This window comes from Antechinus flavipes, chromosome 2 (genome assembly GCF_016432865.1).
Source record: "Antechinus flavipes isolate AdamAnt ecotype Samford, QLD, Australia chromosome 2, AdamAnt_v2, whole genome shotgun sequence".
Lineage (NCBI taxonomy): Eukaryota > Metazoa > Chordata > Mammalia > Dasyuromorphia > Dasyuridae > Antechinus > Antechinus flavipes.
Window position 1 is genome coordinate 344,064,652 of NC_067399.1, and position 16,757 is coordinate 344,081,408.

At 33.1% G+C, this 16,757-nt stretch overlaps 1 protein-coding gene across 1 annotated transcript in view; it reads left to right on the plus strand.

Moving 5' to 3' along the window:
* PSMC6 (proteasome 26S subunit, ATPase 6) overlaps positions 1–16,331 on the plus strand; it is a 29,274-nt gene extending 12,943 nt beyond the window's left edge. The window contains exons 7-14 of the mRNA XM_051977954.1: positions 5,625–5,712; positions 6,498–6,559; positions 6,643–6,766; positions 7,023–7,084; positions 8,738–8,858; positions 8,973–9,053; positions 11,256–11,327; positions 15,733–16,331. Of these exons, the coding sequence (XP_051833914.1) occupies positions 5,625–5,712; positions 6,498–6,559; positions 6,643–6,766; positions 7,023–7,084; positions 8,738–8,858; positions 8,973–9,053; positions 11,256–11,327; positions 15,733–15,851 (729 nt within the window). The 3' untranslated portion in view covers positions 15,852–16,331. The remainder of the gene's footprint in view (positions 1–5,624; positions 5,713–6,497; positions 6,560–6,642; positions 6,767–7,022; positions 7,085–8,737; positions 8,859–8,972; positions 9,054–11,255; positions 11,328–15,732) is intronic.
* Positions 16,332–16,757: the final 426 nt, after the last annotated feature.

Sequence of the window (16,757 nt, forward strand, 5' to 3'; positions counted from 1 at the left end):
CCCATAATCAGTTGATATTTTTCCAGTTGTTTAGATCTGGCTTTTATTTGTGTGAAGCGTGTTTTGTAATTATGTTCATATAGTTCTTGAGTTTGTCTTGGCAAATAGACACCCAAATATTTTATTTTGTCTGCAGTTATTTTAAATAGAATTTCTCTTTCTTTCTCTTGCTGGTGGACTTTGTCAGTAACATATAGAAATGCTGATTTGTGTAGGTTTATTTTATATCTTGTAACATTGCTAAAAGCTGTTAAATTGTTTCAAGTAGGTTTTTGGGTGATTTCATAGGATTCTCTAAGCATATTATCATATCATCTGCCAAAAGTGATAGTTTTTTTCTCCTCATTGCCTGTTTTAATTCTTTTAATTTCTTTTTGTTTTCTTATAGCTAAAGCCAACATTTCTGGTACAGTACTGAATTATAGTGGAAATAATGGGCGTTCTTGTTTGACTTTTGAGAATGCTTCCAGCTTCTCGCCATTAGAAATAATGCTTGCTGTTGGTTTTAGATAGATACTGCTTATTATTTTAAGGAAAACTCCCTTTATCCTTATACTCTGTAGTGTTTTTAATAGTAATGGGTGTTGTATTTTGTCAAAAGCTTTTTCTGCATCTATTGAAATTATCACGTGATTTCTTTAGGTTTTATTATTCATAAGCTTGATTATGGCAATAATTTTCCTGATATTGAACCAGCCCTGAATTCCTGATATAAATCCCACTTGATCATAGTGTATTACCCTGATGATAAATTGCTGTAATCAAATTGCTAATATTAAATTTGAAATTTTTCTATCAATATTTATTAGGGAGATTGGTCTGTAATTTTTTTTCTCTGTTTTGGCTCTTCCTGGTTTAGGTAATAGTGCCATATTTGTGTAATACAAAGAATTTGGCAGGACTCCTTATACCTATATTTCAAAACAGTTTACATGGTATTGGAATTGTTTGTTAAATTTTTGATACAATTCACTTGTAAACTCATCTGACCCTAGAGATTTTTTCTTACAAAGTTCATTGAGGGTTTGTTCAATTTCTTTTTCTAAAATGGGACCATTTAAGTAATTTATTTCCTTTTCTGTTAATCTAGGCAATTTACATTTATATTTTTAAATTTTTGTAAATACTTTTTCTTGGTAGTACCTGACACCTACATAAAAATAGACTATGTATAAGGGCATGAAAACCTCACAATCAAATGAAGAAAGACCAAAATTGGAAATGCTTTCTTTTCATACTACGATGCAATAAAAATTATATTCAGTAAAAGGGCAGGGAAAGATAAATCTAATTCTAAATAATGAGTGGGTCAAACAACAAAGCACAGAAACAACCCATAATTTCATCCAAGAGAATAACAAGGAGACAACATACCAAAATCTATGGAATGCAGCCAAAAATCAGTTTTTAGGGGAAAATTTATATCTCTTAAATAGTTACATGAATAAAATAGAGAAAGAGGAGATCAAAGAATAGAATATGCAACTAAAAAAGCTAGAAAAAATAAATTAAAAATCCTTAATTAAATAATAAATTAGAAATTCTGAAATTCAAAGGAGTAATAAAATTAAAAGAAAACTATTGAACTAATTAATAAAACTAATAGTTGGTTTTATTAAAAAAAAACCAACAAAATAAATAAATCTTTGCATCAAAAATGAAAAGGATGAATTTATCACCAATGAAAAAGAAATTAAAGCTATAATTAGGAGCTATTTTGCCCAACTGTATAGTAGCAAATCTGATAATCTAACTGAAATGGATAAAGGTGTATTCCTTTCTGTTCCTATTCTGTTTTCTCCAGAGATCTGTCATATCTAGCTTTTCTAAGATTCTGTTAACCTTCCTAAGTTTCTTTCCTGTTTTGTGGTTAGATTTGTCTGAGTATCTCAGAGGAAGGATGAGGTTCCCCCATTAATATAGTTTTGCTGCCTATTTCTTCCTGTAACTGGCATTATTATCTTCTCTTAAGAATTTGGATTCTCTACCACTTGGTGCATATACATTTAGTATCCTTAGTATTTAATTGTTTGTGTTACCCTTTATCAAGATATGCTTTGGAAACTTCCTTATCTCTTTTAATTAGGTCTTTTTTTTCTTTTGCTTTATCTGAGATCAAAACTGCTACCTCTGCTTTTTTTTTTTTTTTTTTTTTGCTTCAGCTGAAGCACAATAAATTCTGCTCCAGCCTTTGATTTTACACTCTATGTATCTTTCTATTTTAAATGTGTTTCTTGTAAACATTGTGGGATTCTGTTTTTTAATCCATTTTGTTATTCACTTCCATTTATGGGAAAGTTGCATTTCCCTACATCCTATTTTCTCCCCTGCTTATGCTTTTGTTTTCTTTCCACCCTGACCATCCTTACTAGTGTTTGGTTTTTAACCTATCCCACCCATTACCTGCCCTATCTTTTATCACCCTTTCCTTCTCCTTCCCCCCTCCCCCCTTCTCTTACCCCTTTCTTCTCACTATTTCTACCCTCCCTTTTATTCAGCCCTTCCATTTCCATTTTCTTTCCCCTTTCTACTTTATAGGGTAGCAAATTTCTTACTTCTTTATAGGGTAACAAATTTCTATACCCAATTGAGCCAAAGCTAATGAGATTACGCTTCAGACAATGCTTACCCCCCTCCTTTTTTACCCTGTGTTGTAATAGCTCTTTTGTGTCTCTTCATGTGATTTTATTTGTCCCATTATAACTCCTCTTTCCTTTTCTCAGTACAGTCCTTTTTCCATCCCTTCATGTCTTTTTCTTTGATTTCACATCAGAGTCCATTCACCCCCACATCCTCTGTCCTTGTGATGTGCCCTTTTAACTTCCCCAGTAACAGCTACAGTTCTCAAGAGTTAGATATTTTCTAGATTTTTCCCATCTAGGGATGTAAAAAATTTAATATATATATTTTCCCCTGTTTATCTTTCTATGCTACTCTTGAGTCTTTTGTTTGAACATGAAATTTTCTGTTTAGTTCTGGGTTTTTCAATAGAACTGTTTTTCACTGAAGATCCATTTTCTCCCTTGAAAGATGATGCTCAATCTCACTGAATAGTTAATTCTTTGTTGTAACCCCAGATCCTTTGCCTTCCAGAATATGGTACTCCAGGCCCTCCCATTCTTTATTGTAGAAGTTGTCAGATCCTGGTTAATCCTGACTGTTACTTCTTGATTTTTGAATTGTTTTTATCTGGCAGATTGCAGTATTTTTTCCTTGAAATTACAATTCTGGAATTTTGCAACAATGTTCTTTGATGGGATCTCTTTCCAAAGGTGATCAATGGATTCTTTCTGTGACTATTTTCCCCTCTGTTTCTAGTTTTCCTTAAAGGGGTAGTTTTCCTTTATGATCTCTTGAAGAATGCTATCCAGGCTGCCCTGTTCTAGGGGTGTTGTTGTTGTTGGTTGGCTGAGGCAATTTGGGTTAAGTGACTTGCCCAAAGTCACACAGCTAGAAAGTGTTAAGTGTCTGGGGCTAGATTTGAACTCAGGTCCTCCTGACTTTAGGGCTAGTGCTCTATCCACTGCACCATCTAACTGCCTCCCTCCCATTCTAATTTTTAAATGTGTGATTTTCTTCAATTAGCTTTTGTATCTCTTTCTATCGGTTAATCCTATTTTTTGAAGGTGTTGTTTTCTTCAGTGGATTTTTTTTTGTATTTGGCTAATTGCATTTTTTAAGGAATAGTCTTCCTTTTGTAAGCTGTTGACTCTTTCTTGCATACCTTGTTTCTTTTCTCATTTTTCTTCTACCTCTCCTTTTTTGCCTTTTAAAGTTTTTTGTGAGTATTTCCAATAAGCCTCTTTGGGCTTGGGACCAATTCATATCATTCTGAAATTTCCTTTGGGGGCATTTTGTCCTCATCTGAGTTGTTGTTTTGGTCTTCCATTGTCACCATATTAGCTTTCTATGGTCAAAGTGTTGGGTTGTGGGGGGAAGAGGGGGGGTTGTTATTGGGTTGTTTTTTTTTGTTGTTGTTTTTTTTTGGTAATCTCTCTCTTTATTTCTCTCTCCTCTCCCCCTTTCCTCCTTTCTCCCCCTGTCTCCTTCCTCTTTCTCTCTTTCCCCCTCCCTCTCTCCCCTTCTCCCTTTCTTCCCCTCTCCTTCCCTCCCTCCCTCTCTCCCCTTCTCCCTTCCCTTTTCCCTCCCTCTCTCCCCCTCTTCCTCCCTATTTATGGTTGATCTCTGCTCCTGGGGTGAAAGGGACACTGTCTCAACCTTCCTGTGCAACTCTGAGTTTTGGCTTTGAGCATAGAGGTGTGCTTGTGTTTCCTGTTTTGCTTCCAGCTGAGAGTAGCTTTGTCTGCTCTTTCCAGGAAACAGCCTGATTTCCCAGAATTTGTCTTCTGAGAGAGTACTAGGGATTATATCACTGGTTAGCTCCTCCACTGACAAGAGGATCTAGGTTCTCTGTTGCTCATATTTTAAGACTCTTCTCACTGGCTTTCCAGACTCTCTGTTTGAGCTGTGCTGAGCACCCCTTTCACTCCAGTAAGACTGACTATTCTTAAAGCTCTTCCAACCTATATTGATCTGAAGAGTGGTTTCATTCTGTCTTACTCTGTCCAGAGTCTTGCTTTCATGAAGGAAATGGAGAGCTTGAGTAGCTTCCTGATTTTACCATCTTGATTCTACCCTCCCAAAGTAGGAAAATGAATTTTTAATACCAACTTTCAATACCAACTTGAGCAGCTCAGTTAATGATAATATAATCAATTAGCTCCCTTCCTTGTAACCGTCATTATTGTTGTTGTTTTTATGATGGCCTCAAAATAGTTGATGTAATATGCCTGGTAATGTTAGTTTCTATAAATTTTTATTTTTATTTTATTAAAGCTTTGTATTTACAAAACATATGCATGGGTAATTTTTTCAACATTGACTCTTGCAAAACCAAATTCTCTTCTCCTTGCCCCAATCCCCTTTCCTAGCTGGCGGTAGTCCAGTACATGTTAAATATGTTAAAATACATATGAAATCCAATATATGTATGTTGCACAAGAAAAACCAGATCAAGAAGGAAGAAAAAGAAAAACTGAAAAAGAAAACAAAATTCAAGCAAATAATAGAGAGAGAGAGAATGCTATGTTGTAGTCTACACTCTGTTCCCATGGTTCTCTCTCTGGGCTCTCTTCATCACTGAAGAAGTGGAACTGGTTTGAATCATCTCATTGTTGAAGAGAGAGAGCCACATCCATCAGAATTGATCATCGTGTAGTCTTGTTGCCAAGTATCTCCCAGTTCTGCTCATTTCACTTAGCATCAGTTCATGTAGGTCTCTTCAAGCCTCTCTGAAATCATCCTGCTGGTCGTTTCTTACAGAATAATATTCCATAACATTCTTATACCATAATTTATTCAACTATTCTCCAACTGATGGGCATCCACTCAATTTCCAGTTTCTTGCCATTATAAAGAAGGCTGCCACAAATATTTTTGCACATGTGGGTCTCATAAATTTTTATTTTTAAGACATTCATTTATATTTAATAGAAACACTAATAGAAAACATTCAACAACATCAATGTATACTATTTCTATGTGAAAGAGGTTTTTAATAAAATAGAATATTTCTGCAGTTTTATTAACTCACTCTCTCCTGCACATTTTTACTCTTGTCTTAGGTAATAGAATTACCCCTTACAAACCCTGAGTTATTCCAGCGAGTAGGAATAATACCTCCAAAAGGTTGTTTGTTATATGGACCACCAGGTCAGTATGTACTTTGTTCTTTTCCTCCCTCTTTCCTTCTTCCCTTCCTTCTTTCCTCCTCTCCCTCCCTCCTTCCTTTCTTTCCTCTTTCCCTCCTTCCTTTCCTCCCTCCCACAATTGAAGTTAAGTGACTTGCCCAGGATCACACAGCCAAGAAGTGTTAAGTGTCTGAGGCCAAATTTGAATTCAGGTTCTCCTGACTTCAGGGCTGGTGCTCTATCCACTACATCAATTAACTGCCCCGCAGTGTATACTTTGAATGTTTATTATATATGCTGCAATTTTTGTGGTCTGCTTACCTATTTTCAGATTCTTTTATGTTGTCTTGAACTTTTAAAGACACTCAAATTATTGGAGAATTCTAATAAAATTCCAAAAGGCCTACTATTCAAAGGCTTTCCTTTCTTGCTCTGGAGTCATACAAAGAACACAGGAGAAATAGACAAACTAACTGTTGTGCATTGTTGTAATAATATTCCTCTCCCAGAGACAGTGTATTATCTCTTCAGTTTGCTTTCCCTGTTTGCTGGAGAAATGGGAAGGTAGCAGCTTTCTGGATTCTTCATGGCCAGTGTGTATTGGACCTATGGACTTATGGAAAGTCTTGAACAGATAAAAACATGAATGGGTTATATTTACATTGTTGTACTTATAAATCTATTTAAGTGTGATCCTGGCAATAGAATATGTTTGGGGCTTTCACTAAAGCCTAATAAAAGGATAAATGAGCAACGTTGTCAGAATTAAGTTACAACTAATAGAAGCATTCTGAATGTCCTTACCAGGAACAGGAAAAACACTTTTGGCAAGAGCTGTTGCTAGCCAGCTGGATTGCAATTTTTTAAAGGTAAAGGAGATTTTTCATAATGTTATTTTTGCACTGAAATTTTTTTTTGCACTTTTTAATCTTATTTTTCTGTTTTTTATCAGGTTGTATCCAGTTCCATTGTAGACAAGTACATTGGTGAAAGTGCTCGTTTGATCAGAGAAATGTTCAATTATGCCAGGGATCACCAGCCATGCATCATTTTTATGGATGAAATTGATGCTATTGGTAAGATGAATTGATTTCAAATTTTATTTTAGGCTTGTATTTGATTAAATTCTGAAGGAATTTGATTTTTCTTCTCCCTTATTTTTTATGGTGTTCTCTGTAGTACTTCTTTGGCTATTTTAACTTTTGATAATTAACTTTTTAAAAATCATTGTCCTGTTTATCCTTATGCACAAAATTCAAATAAATTCTCTTTCATTAGACATGAAAAGAAATAAAAATATACATAAACTTCTAAATCTTATGTTCATTTTAGGTGGCCGTCGTTTTTCTGAGGGTACTTCAGCTGATAGAGAAATTCAGAGAACCCTAATGGAGGTAAAGTTTTGTCAAAGGGACTTACAGGAAAATTTGTTTACATAATTTTGTATGATGAAAACATTTACCTTAGGATCCCAAATCATCATCAGAACATTGGTTGCAAAAAATGACTTATTACAGTTTTTCCTTCAAATTCATTATTAGAAGTATGAATGGACTAAAAATATTTATTATAATCATGGACACCTATTAAAACGGAAACCCCCCCCCTAAAGATTTTTTTTTTCTTTTTTAAGCAGAGAAGTGATGTAGTCAAATCTCTATATGACAATCTGTTTTATGGAAGGTTTAATAGGAATTTGCTGTTAGAGTCCAGGCAGATGATAAGGACCTGGATTAGGGTAGTGCCAGTGGATCTAAAGAATAGGGGACATAAGTGAGAGATGTTGTAGATGTGGAATATACTGTTATGGTTACTTTAATAAGAGTCAAATATTCCAAAATTCCAAACATTAGAGATTAAATCAGTGATGACACTGACAAAATTAGTGAAATCTTGAAGGAAAAAGGAAAATAAATTTTCAGTGCTGAATTTGAGGTGTTGGTAGGACAACTAGGCAAAGATTTCTTGTAGGATGTCTTTGGAAATGAAAAGAGAGGTTAGTACTGAGTCAAGATACTCTTCATTAAAATGGTAGTTGAAATTATAGGAGTAAATAAGACTACCAATGGAAGAGAATGAAAAAATAAAGATAAAAAGAACATCAAGATCGGTCCTACCCTCTCCCCCTACAAAAGTGGTAAAGAAACAAAGGAATCTGTTCAGAAAGTAGGAGGAGAAACAAAAGTGTCAAGCCAACTCCTTTGGTTTCTTTATTCTTCTCTTCCTTTGTAAGAAGAGATTAGAAGTATCAAATGCTACAGAAAAGTTGAGTATAAAGATTGAAAAAGGCCCTTGGATGTGGCATTCTAACTGTATGAGTGCAAAGTATACTGCCTTATAAGTTATGAAACTTTAAAATAAATTTCATCTGTTCAGAGAAAAGTGTGTACTTGCAAATTATCTGTTATTTTGAGTTTAAAAATAACTCGAATTTTTCATTCATTTTTAATTGGTTAGCATATAAGTTAATATACAAATTGGTAAAATGCATGTATTTGTTAAATTTGTATTTTAAAGTGTAAATTTTTTTCCTATGAAATTTATTCAACAAAGCCTTGTTGAAATAATGGTTTCTAAGTATTTGATTGCTTTTGATTATGTAAACATTTGATTTCTTTCAGTAATGTATACACACATTTTCACAAAAATAGAAGGGAAATAAATCCTTTATATCAGATTTCTCTAAGAGTGAATCAATATTTGACCTTACAGATTTGAAGTTAGTATTGTAGTATTAGAATTGAGTATCAAACTGAGCACTACTAGTGCAGTATGAAATTTAGTTTTAGGTGTTTTAATATATGAAATATGTTTTAATATATGAAAACTGGTTGTGATAGAAATTTTCAAAATAACATTTGCCATTCTATTGCTTTCTTGACATTTTGAGAAGAGAGAAAGTCTCCTGTGCAAAATATAAAAGATGTAATGAAATAGTCATTTAGGGCTTATTTAATTTTACTTACCTCTTTCGTGCTTAGAAGAAGACATTTCAATGTGTCAGGCAAGTAAAATATTAAAATGTTTGTTTTTCAATTTGTTCTTAGTTACTAAATCAGATGGATGGATTTGATACTTTACACAGAGTAAAAATGATCATGGCTACAAACAGACCAGACACATTGGATCCTGCTTTATTGCGTCCGGGAAGATTAGATAGAAAAATACGTAAGTTTGCTTCAACTGTTAGTTTCTTTCCTTTCACAGCTCTTTTTTTTTTTTTTTTTTTTTTTTTTTTTTTTTTAATGATTTAAAATCAACTAAAATATTTGTTCATTTCAGATATTGATTTACCAAATGAACAAGCAAGATTAGATATACTCAAGATTCATGCAGGTCCTATCACAAAACATGGTGAAATAGGTATGATTTTTTTTGTGTTTTACAAGTTATTTTTTAGACTAGGCCTGAGTCAGAGCAGTCCTCTGGTAAATTAGATTTTATATGGTAATAAAATGAGAATTGTAAGTAATTCAAGATTTATCTAAAGGAAAGAAAACAATTATATAACAATTCCTATTATGTGATTTGAGTAGGTATTATTACTATTTGCATTTTACAGTTTAGGAAATAGGCAAAAAAAGGTTGTGTTTTTCCCAGGATCACACAGCTAGTATGTGTTTGACATTAGATTTAAACTTAGGTCTTATTGATTTTAGGTCTAGTGTTGTATTCATTACACATTTCTAAGACCTTTCTCTAGCCAAACCAGGGGGTTAATATACAGTGAGGATATTGTGGGTTTTAATTCTGCTGAATGAAGCTCACTTTCCTCTGATTGTCCATAATGGTTTGCTAGCCAAACATCTCAAGCAAGATGTTAATAGCCATTGTTTTCTCCCCTCCCCCCCCACTCCCCTCTTTCTGAGGCAATTGGGGTTAAATGACTTGCCCAAAGTCACACAACTAGGAAGTATTAAATGTCTTAAGACTAGATTTGAACTCAGGTCCTTCTGACTTCAGGGCTGTGCCACCTAGATGCCCCAGCCATAAGTTTTAATCCTTTGAGCTAATCAAAAGAAAAACTACCATAACTTTCACAGAAGAAGGAAGGGGAAGATGCAGTATAGTAACTGATCTCTGAGGTATAATGATACATGTATAGTCCAAAAAAAAAAAAAAAAAAAGATTGGAAATAAAGCCTCCTCTTCAGTTTTTTCTTTACCCTTAGCAGTCAGATTTTTTTTTCTTAATAAGTTTCTTGCTCATTATTCTTAGTATATATTTTATTGTTAAGATTTAGCCAAAATTCACTAATGAAGAAGTTATACTTAAAAAATTTTGGATTTTGATCTGCACTTTTACAAAAATTGTTTTATTTTTGAAAAATAACTTTGGAGCTAGTAATCATTGATCTCAGACACAAAAGATTCATTTAAGAGAGAAAAATCTACATTATATGTCAGTTGTATGAGTACTGTTTTAGATGCATGTCTATATGTGTAAAAATGTGTGTATATGTATGCATGTAGGTGTTTGTGTGACTGAAAGAATAAAGTAAACACAGCAGAGAACAAATAACCTATAAGGAAGCAAAGAAAAGATGGACAGTCATGAATATAATCTCTTCTCTTACTATCTATCTATCTATCTATATGCTTACTTGAGAAGGAAATTTATTGTTTTCATATTTTGAATCCTTCATGTTTTGTGCTAGGTACAAGACAATGATTTTTTGTTTTTTGGTATTTTTTTTGTTTTTGTTTTTTTGGTTGGTTGTTTTGTTTTTTAATTTTCCTGTCTTTTTCTATTTTATTTTTTCTTGCTTTGTATTTAATTTGAAATAAATACTTTGTTTTTTGCTGAGGCAATTGGGGTTAAGTGACTTGCCCAGGGTCACACAGCTAGGAAGTGTTAAGTGTCTGAGACCAGATTTGAACTCGGGTCCTTCTGACTTCAGGGCTGGTGCTCTATCCACTGCACTACCTAGCTGCCCCCAAAGAAATACTTTTTTAAAAAGTAACTTTGGGCATAAATGCAGCCAATAAAACTTGCTTGGTAAATATCATTTAAATAAATTAATTTGTTATATAACCTCAAATGGGACCTCACAACAAGGTCAAAGTCATGGTCTTTGCCAGGCATTGTGATCAGCTGTGGGGATACAAATACAAAAAAAGAAAATTACTGCCTTTAAGGAGCTTCACTGGGAAAGACAACACGCACACATACACACACACAAAAAGCTGGAAAGGGATGAGGACATAGAGAGGAGGGAAAGTCTCAATTTGGATCATGGTGAAGAAACCAAAGTCCAAAATGAGTGCAACTTGAAGGATAAGGAGATATATAAGGCAATTCTTTTATTCTTCAGGGATTTCATATGCCACTCCCTGCTGAGATTTTTCTGGAACTCTTCTTTGTCCAAGCTCTCTTCAGTGCACCCTTTAAACTCATACTTTACTAGTATGTCATTTACTAGGAGCTTACCTTTTTTCCCCTCAGTAAATGATAATGAGTTGGTTCTGATCCCATTTTTTCCAAAAGGAAGAAATTCAGTCTAACTTTTCAGTGTTGGAATAAAATTGAAAATAATTTTAAATTTCCAATATTCTCTATGATTAGATTATGAAGCAATTGTGAAGCTCTCAGATGGCTTTAATGGAGCAGATCTGAGAAATGTTTGCACTGAAGCAGGTAAGAAATTTTTTTCAAATTGCATTATCTTCTGTGTCTATAATTTGACAAAAGTGTGAATTTTTGCAATTTATATTACTAGATGGGCAGAGTATTAGATTAAAAAATGATAAATTGTTCTGTGTAAAATTTCTATAAATACTGGTTACATATATTAGGTAATCCCTGTTTTTAGTTCTAACATTGATTTGCTTTTGTGACCCTCATTTTCAGTCTTTTGGCATTTTTGTGCTACCATGCTTTGTTTTTAAAATAGTAATTATTTCACTGGATCATTAAGCCAGGATCATTATGTGACACTCAAGATTTTTAAGTTGAGTTGTGGTATTAAAAGTTAAATAAATTGTCAGAGATTGAGTAGTTTGAGTGAAAAAGAAAAGTTAGGAATTATGGATAGCAGATAGCTTGGTAGTTTGAGAAGGTAGGAGACAAGTGAACATTTTTTTAAAGTTCAGATAGCGCTGAAGATGTTAGTAAGCAGCTAGGAAGGAAATTGAAGAATAATTAGAAGATTGCTGCATAGTAGATTAAAAGTGTACCTGAAAGAGAGCATTGATGTAGAAAACAAAAAAGAATAGCGTATTCATTTCATCCATGACTGCACAAAAAGATTGGCATAATTCTGCAAAAACCCAAAAGGTAAGCCTATAAGAAAAAAAAAACAGCATATCTCCAATCTAGAGTTTCAGAGGAAGAAAAAAAAGGGGGAGTTTGGAATATGTTATTATGTTATTCCAGAAGCAGTATATAGAGCCTTAGAACCTAGAATAATTTCCCAGAAATGGGAACCTTTAATTAAAATCATCATTCCTTATAAAAAGGTCAGACCTGAGTTCAAATCTTGAAGTAAAGAAATCAAAAGAAATATAGACAGGAAACAATACTTTGATCAATGAAAGGACTATGTGATAAATGAATTGTTTACATTCTAATAGGGAAAAAAGAAATATGTCTTCTTAAAATTATGTCTTCAAGGTTCAGAGAAAAAAGTAGTATGGCTGGCAGTGCTTTTTTTCTGTTTCGATGGTCTTAGGAAAAAGACATTTAAAAGAGATTGGAGAGTAAATGAGTAAAAAGGGAAAGAAATTCACTATTTCATTTAATAGAGATATGTATGGTAAAAAAAAAAAATACAAACTAGGAAGAAGGGATTGGAGAAATGATCCTTCTCATGAATATTACTTTTATCTGGATATGACACAAAGGAAATGTGTGAAAATAAATATGTGAGAGTGGAAACAAATACATCTACCATTTGGTTTAAAAATAAATGAAACACATCAGGGAATTAAGTGGAGACAAGGAGAGAGGAAGGTGATCCAATGGATAAGACAACTGAATCTGAAGTAAGGAAGAACTGGTTTGAAATCCAGTCTTAGACATTTATTAGTGTATTACCTTAACCTTTTTCAACTTCTTTCTGCTTCTCATGGCACCTACCTCCTGGAGATTGTTTTGAGGATCCAATGAAATAACATTTTTAAAATGCTATTAAATGTTGTTACATTGGAGGTGATGTTGATGACAGGGTATGAACAGTAATGGTTTGGCAAAACAAACTCCATTGTCAAAGCATTGTTCAAAAAGAAAGTAAAAACCTACTATCCTCATGTGAAACAGATTGCTTCAACTTTAGTGTTAACTTTTTCACACACACACCCTTTTTTTTTGTTGTTGTTCAGGCTAGTAGAAAGAAAGTACTGGATGTCTAGAGGGAATAAATATTGGTAATAGCTATGAATGTGAATGGGAGGGCATATAGCTAAGATGGAATGAGAATGGATTAGAGAGCAGGATCTCATAATATTATATACAAGAAACACATTTGAAGCTGCCAACCCTAAAAACAAATAACTAAAGAATCACAGAGGTTATATAACTGCTGTTAGCTCTTTAAAAAAAAAAAAAGACAGCTCACACAGATTAGCAAAACCCACAGTTAATTCTAAAAATAAAACTAAAGAGATAATAGTGGTCATAAACAAAAAACTTTCTTTATTCTGTTCTTTGAGGGGAATTAGACACATGACACATGTGCTGAGATCCCCCTCTAGTAACAGACCTACTTTACTATGAGCAAATCTCAATACTTATACCAATGGCTGTGCTTTGAGCTGTAGCTCTGACAATGGAGGGGTAACAACAAGAGTGAGATCATAGAACTTCATGCCTGGAAAACAAATATGTTGGTGCTTGTCTGAGTTTAGAGACCACCTGGTGCTATGCTAATGTGAAATAATTCTGGGATTTTGCTGTAGCTAAAACCATCCAGAAGGGTGACCTGCAAAGGATTGTTGTTATGCTGAGCTTATACCCTAGCTTACTGTGTCGTAACTCTGGGAAACAGGTCATCTTTAGTAAAAAGAAGGGTGGTGTTGGCATAAGGATTCTGACAAAACAAAGGAGCATACAGGGGTAGAACAAAGATGCATGCTTCGGCAAAACTTTTTAAAGGAGGGGAGTAGTATTGCAAAGCACCTAAGCTATCTGACCTTCTGTTTCTCCTCTGTAAAATGAGGAAGTTGGAGTAGAAGATCTGTAAAATATCTGTTCTAGCTCTCTTTCTGTAACCTGTGACAGTTTATTAAATGTCAGATCCAGGATTGAAATCTAGCTCTATTGACTACAAGTTTAACACTTTTTTTCATTGTACTAGTTGTAGGGTTAATTTCATTTTAGTTGTTCAGGTATGGCACTCACCAGATATTTGCTTATCATAAACTTACAAGCACAGATAGGAAACATTGTATTCTCTTTTTATGGAGAAGAATTGAAGATGAAAGGAAAGAAATGTTTTTATTGTAATGGTTGAAAGTAAAAACTATACAGATAGCAAGATATATTATTTAAAATCTGAGATTGAGAGATTGATTACACTAATTAATCACAAGCAAATACTTGATTTTGACATTAAAATACTTGTGTTTGAATTATGATCATTAGTGGCAAATGAAGCAATCCCAAAATCTAGAAAATGAAACTTTTAGTTTCTTTACTCAGTTAAAAAAAAAATTAACAAGAGTACTAACAAGTAAATTGATTGGTTTGGGTTCTACCTTGTAAAAGTTTTAAATTAATTAAATTGTATATAGAAAGGCAGCCATGGGAAGAAGCAATGAAGAAACTAGATAGTCCACCAACTAACTAATCCCAGAATAATGCCAACACCTTTAAGAATAGAAAAGGTGATTTTTTTTTTTAATTAAAAGAGATAAAAAGAACATTTGACATAAAGTAAGATTTAGTTCTCTTAATCTTTAAATGATAATTTCAGGCTATAATCAGCATCTAAAGCACTAAAATATTTTATCTAATGAGTAGTTTAAGTTAATCTTTGTTTCATGAAATGTTATTCCTTTATATTGTGTATAATTTTAATTTGGCAACTCATTATAGTTAGCCTAGCTGTTGGTAATCCAGTTGGCCATTTGAACATTCATTGGGAAAAATATTTCTTGCTCTGTACTAAATTCTGTAAAAGTGTTGGCACTGCATTCCCCAGTTGATAAATAGTAAAAATCTACAAACAAGAAATTTTCAAAGGAAAAAATTCAGGCTATCAATTGGCTATATGGCAAAAAAATGTTCTAAATCACTAATAATAGAGAAATGGCTAAGGTTCTATTTCAGACCATCATATTGGCAAAATTTACCAAAAAAGGAAAATTAGACATGCTGCAGGGACCATGGAAGAAATATATATTTATCAACAGTACACTGTTAATTAAGCTATGAACTGGTTCAGATATTTCGGCAAACAATTTGGAGCTATTACACAAAATTTTTGCATACTTTTTGATCCAGCTATACCAAGGAGGAGGAAGAGGGACCTATATGTACAAAATCATTTATAGTATCTTCTTTTGCAATGTAAAAGAATTAAAAATTCAGGGATACCATCAATTGAGAAATTATTGAACAAATTACAGTATATGAATGTGATGGGAATACATCATGCTGAAAGAAATAAAGGGTAAGGGGCACTTAATGAAGAATTTGATGAGTTGATGGAGAATAATTTATACAGTGACAGCAATATTATAAAAACCTACTTTGAAAGATTTAGGAATGCTTATCAACACAATTAGCAACCATAATTCCAGAGGATTCATAATGAAATGTGTTATCTACTTCTTGATAGAAAATTAATGGTACAAATGGAGACTTTTTTTGGTCATACTCTATGCAGCAATTTGTTTCATTTGAAATTTATAAGAAGAGTTTGGGGTTTGTTTCCCTCCTTTTTTTCAATGGAAGGAAAGAGGGAGAAAAATAGACTTTCTTTGATGGGGGGAGGGGGAGGGGGAGGGAGGATGGCGGGGAATGTTGACAATCACAGAGTAAATGTGAAAAAATGAAATAATAAATACCAGAATTGTTAATTATATTACTTTATTCTTCACAGGTATGTTTGCAATTCGTGCTGATCATGATTTTGTAGTACAGGAAGATTTCATGAAAGCAGTAAGAAAAGTGGCTGATTCTAAGAAGTTGGAATCTAAACTTGACTATAAACCTGTCTAAGTTATAATTCTTAAAAGACGTTAGCATATATAAAAATAAAGTTGAGGAAAATAATGTATGTATTGGATATTATCTCATTAAAAGCATATTACATATAAAGTAATAGTTCATTAACTATGTACAATAGTGGTGCAAAAGATGATAGATTTGTCAATGTTGCATTGCAGCAAATTAAATGAAATGAGATGAACAAGGATTTTCAAAATTGTTACTTTGTGAGCAATTTTTAAAATATTGAAATGATTTGAGGTTTCAATTTTTTAAAAGTGACATTTTATATTATTTTACTTGTTTTTTTCATCCCAAAGAATTGAATAAAATTTGTTTAATTCAGTCCTCTTAGCACAATAACCTTGGCCAAGAGAACATTTGTCATGATTGTTTGGGATCTTTGGTAAGTTTTATATATGGCAGTCCAAATCAGTGTCCCTTGAATTTGAGATATTTAAAAGTTGGTTTTAAAATAAAACCTTTCAGTGATCTTGGATTCTTATTCCAATACATTATATATGTGTGTGTGTGTATATACATAGTTGTGCTTTGTGTGTGTGTGTGTGTGTGTGTGTGTGTGTGTATAATTATAATGCCCCTCAAATATATTTTTATATATATAAATATATGAATTATATATCATATATATAAATATATATACAAAATATAATTATTCTGCCTCTCAAATCAACTTGTATGTATAGTGATCCTTCCATAAACATTTTTTTTTTGGGGGGGAGGGAGGACTAACCTTGTCTGAATATGGGAAGAAATTTTTTCTCCTCCTTTCCCCACTGAAATTAAAGATATTGGGTTTTTTAGTAGTTAAACTATAGAAGAATTTCATACTTTGGTTGTGCCTGAACCTAATGTAGCCTGCTAATTAGGCACATGTTAATGTGTTTAGGAAATCTT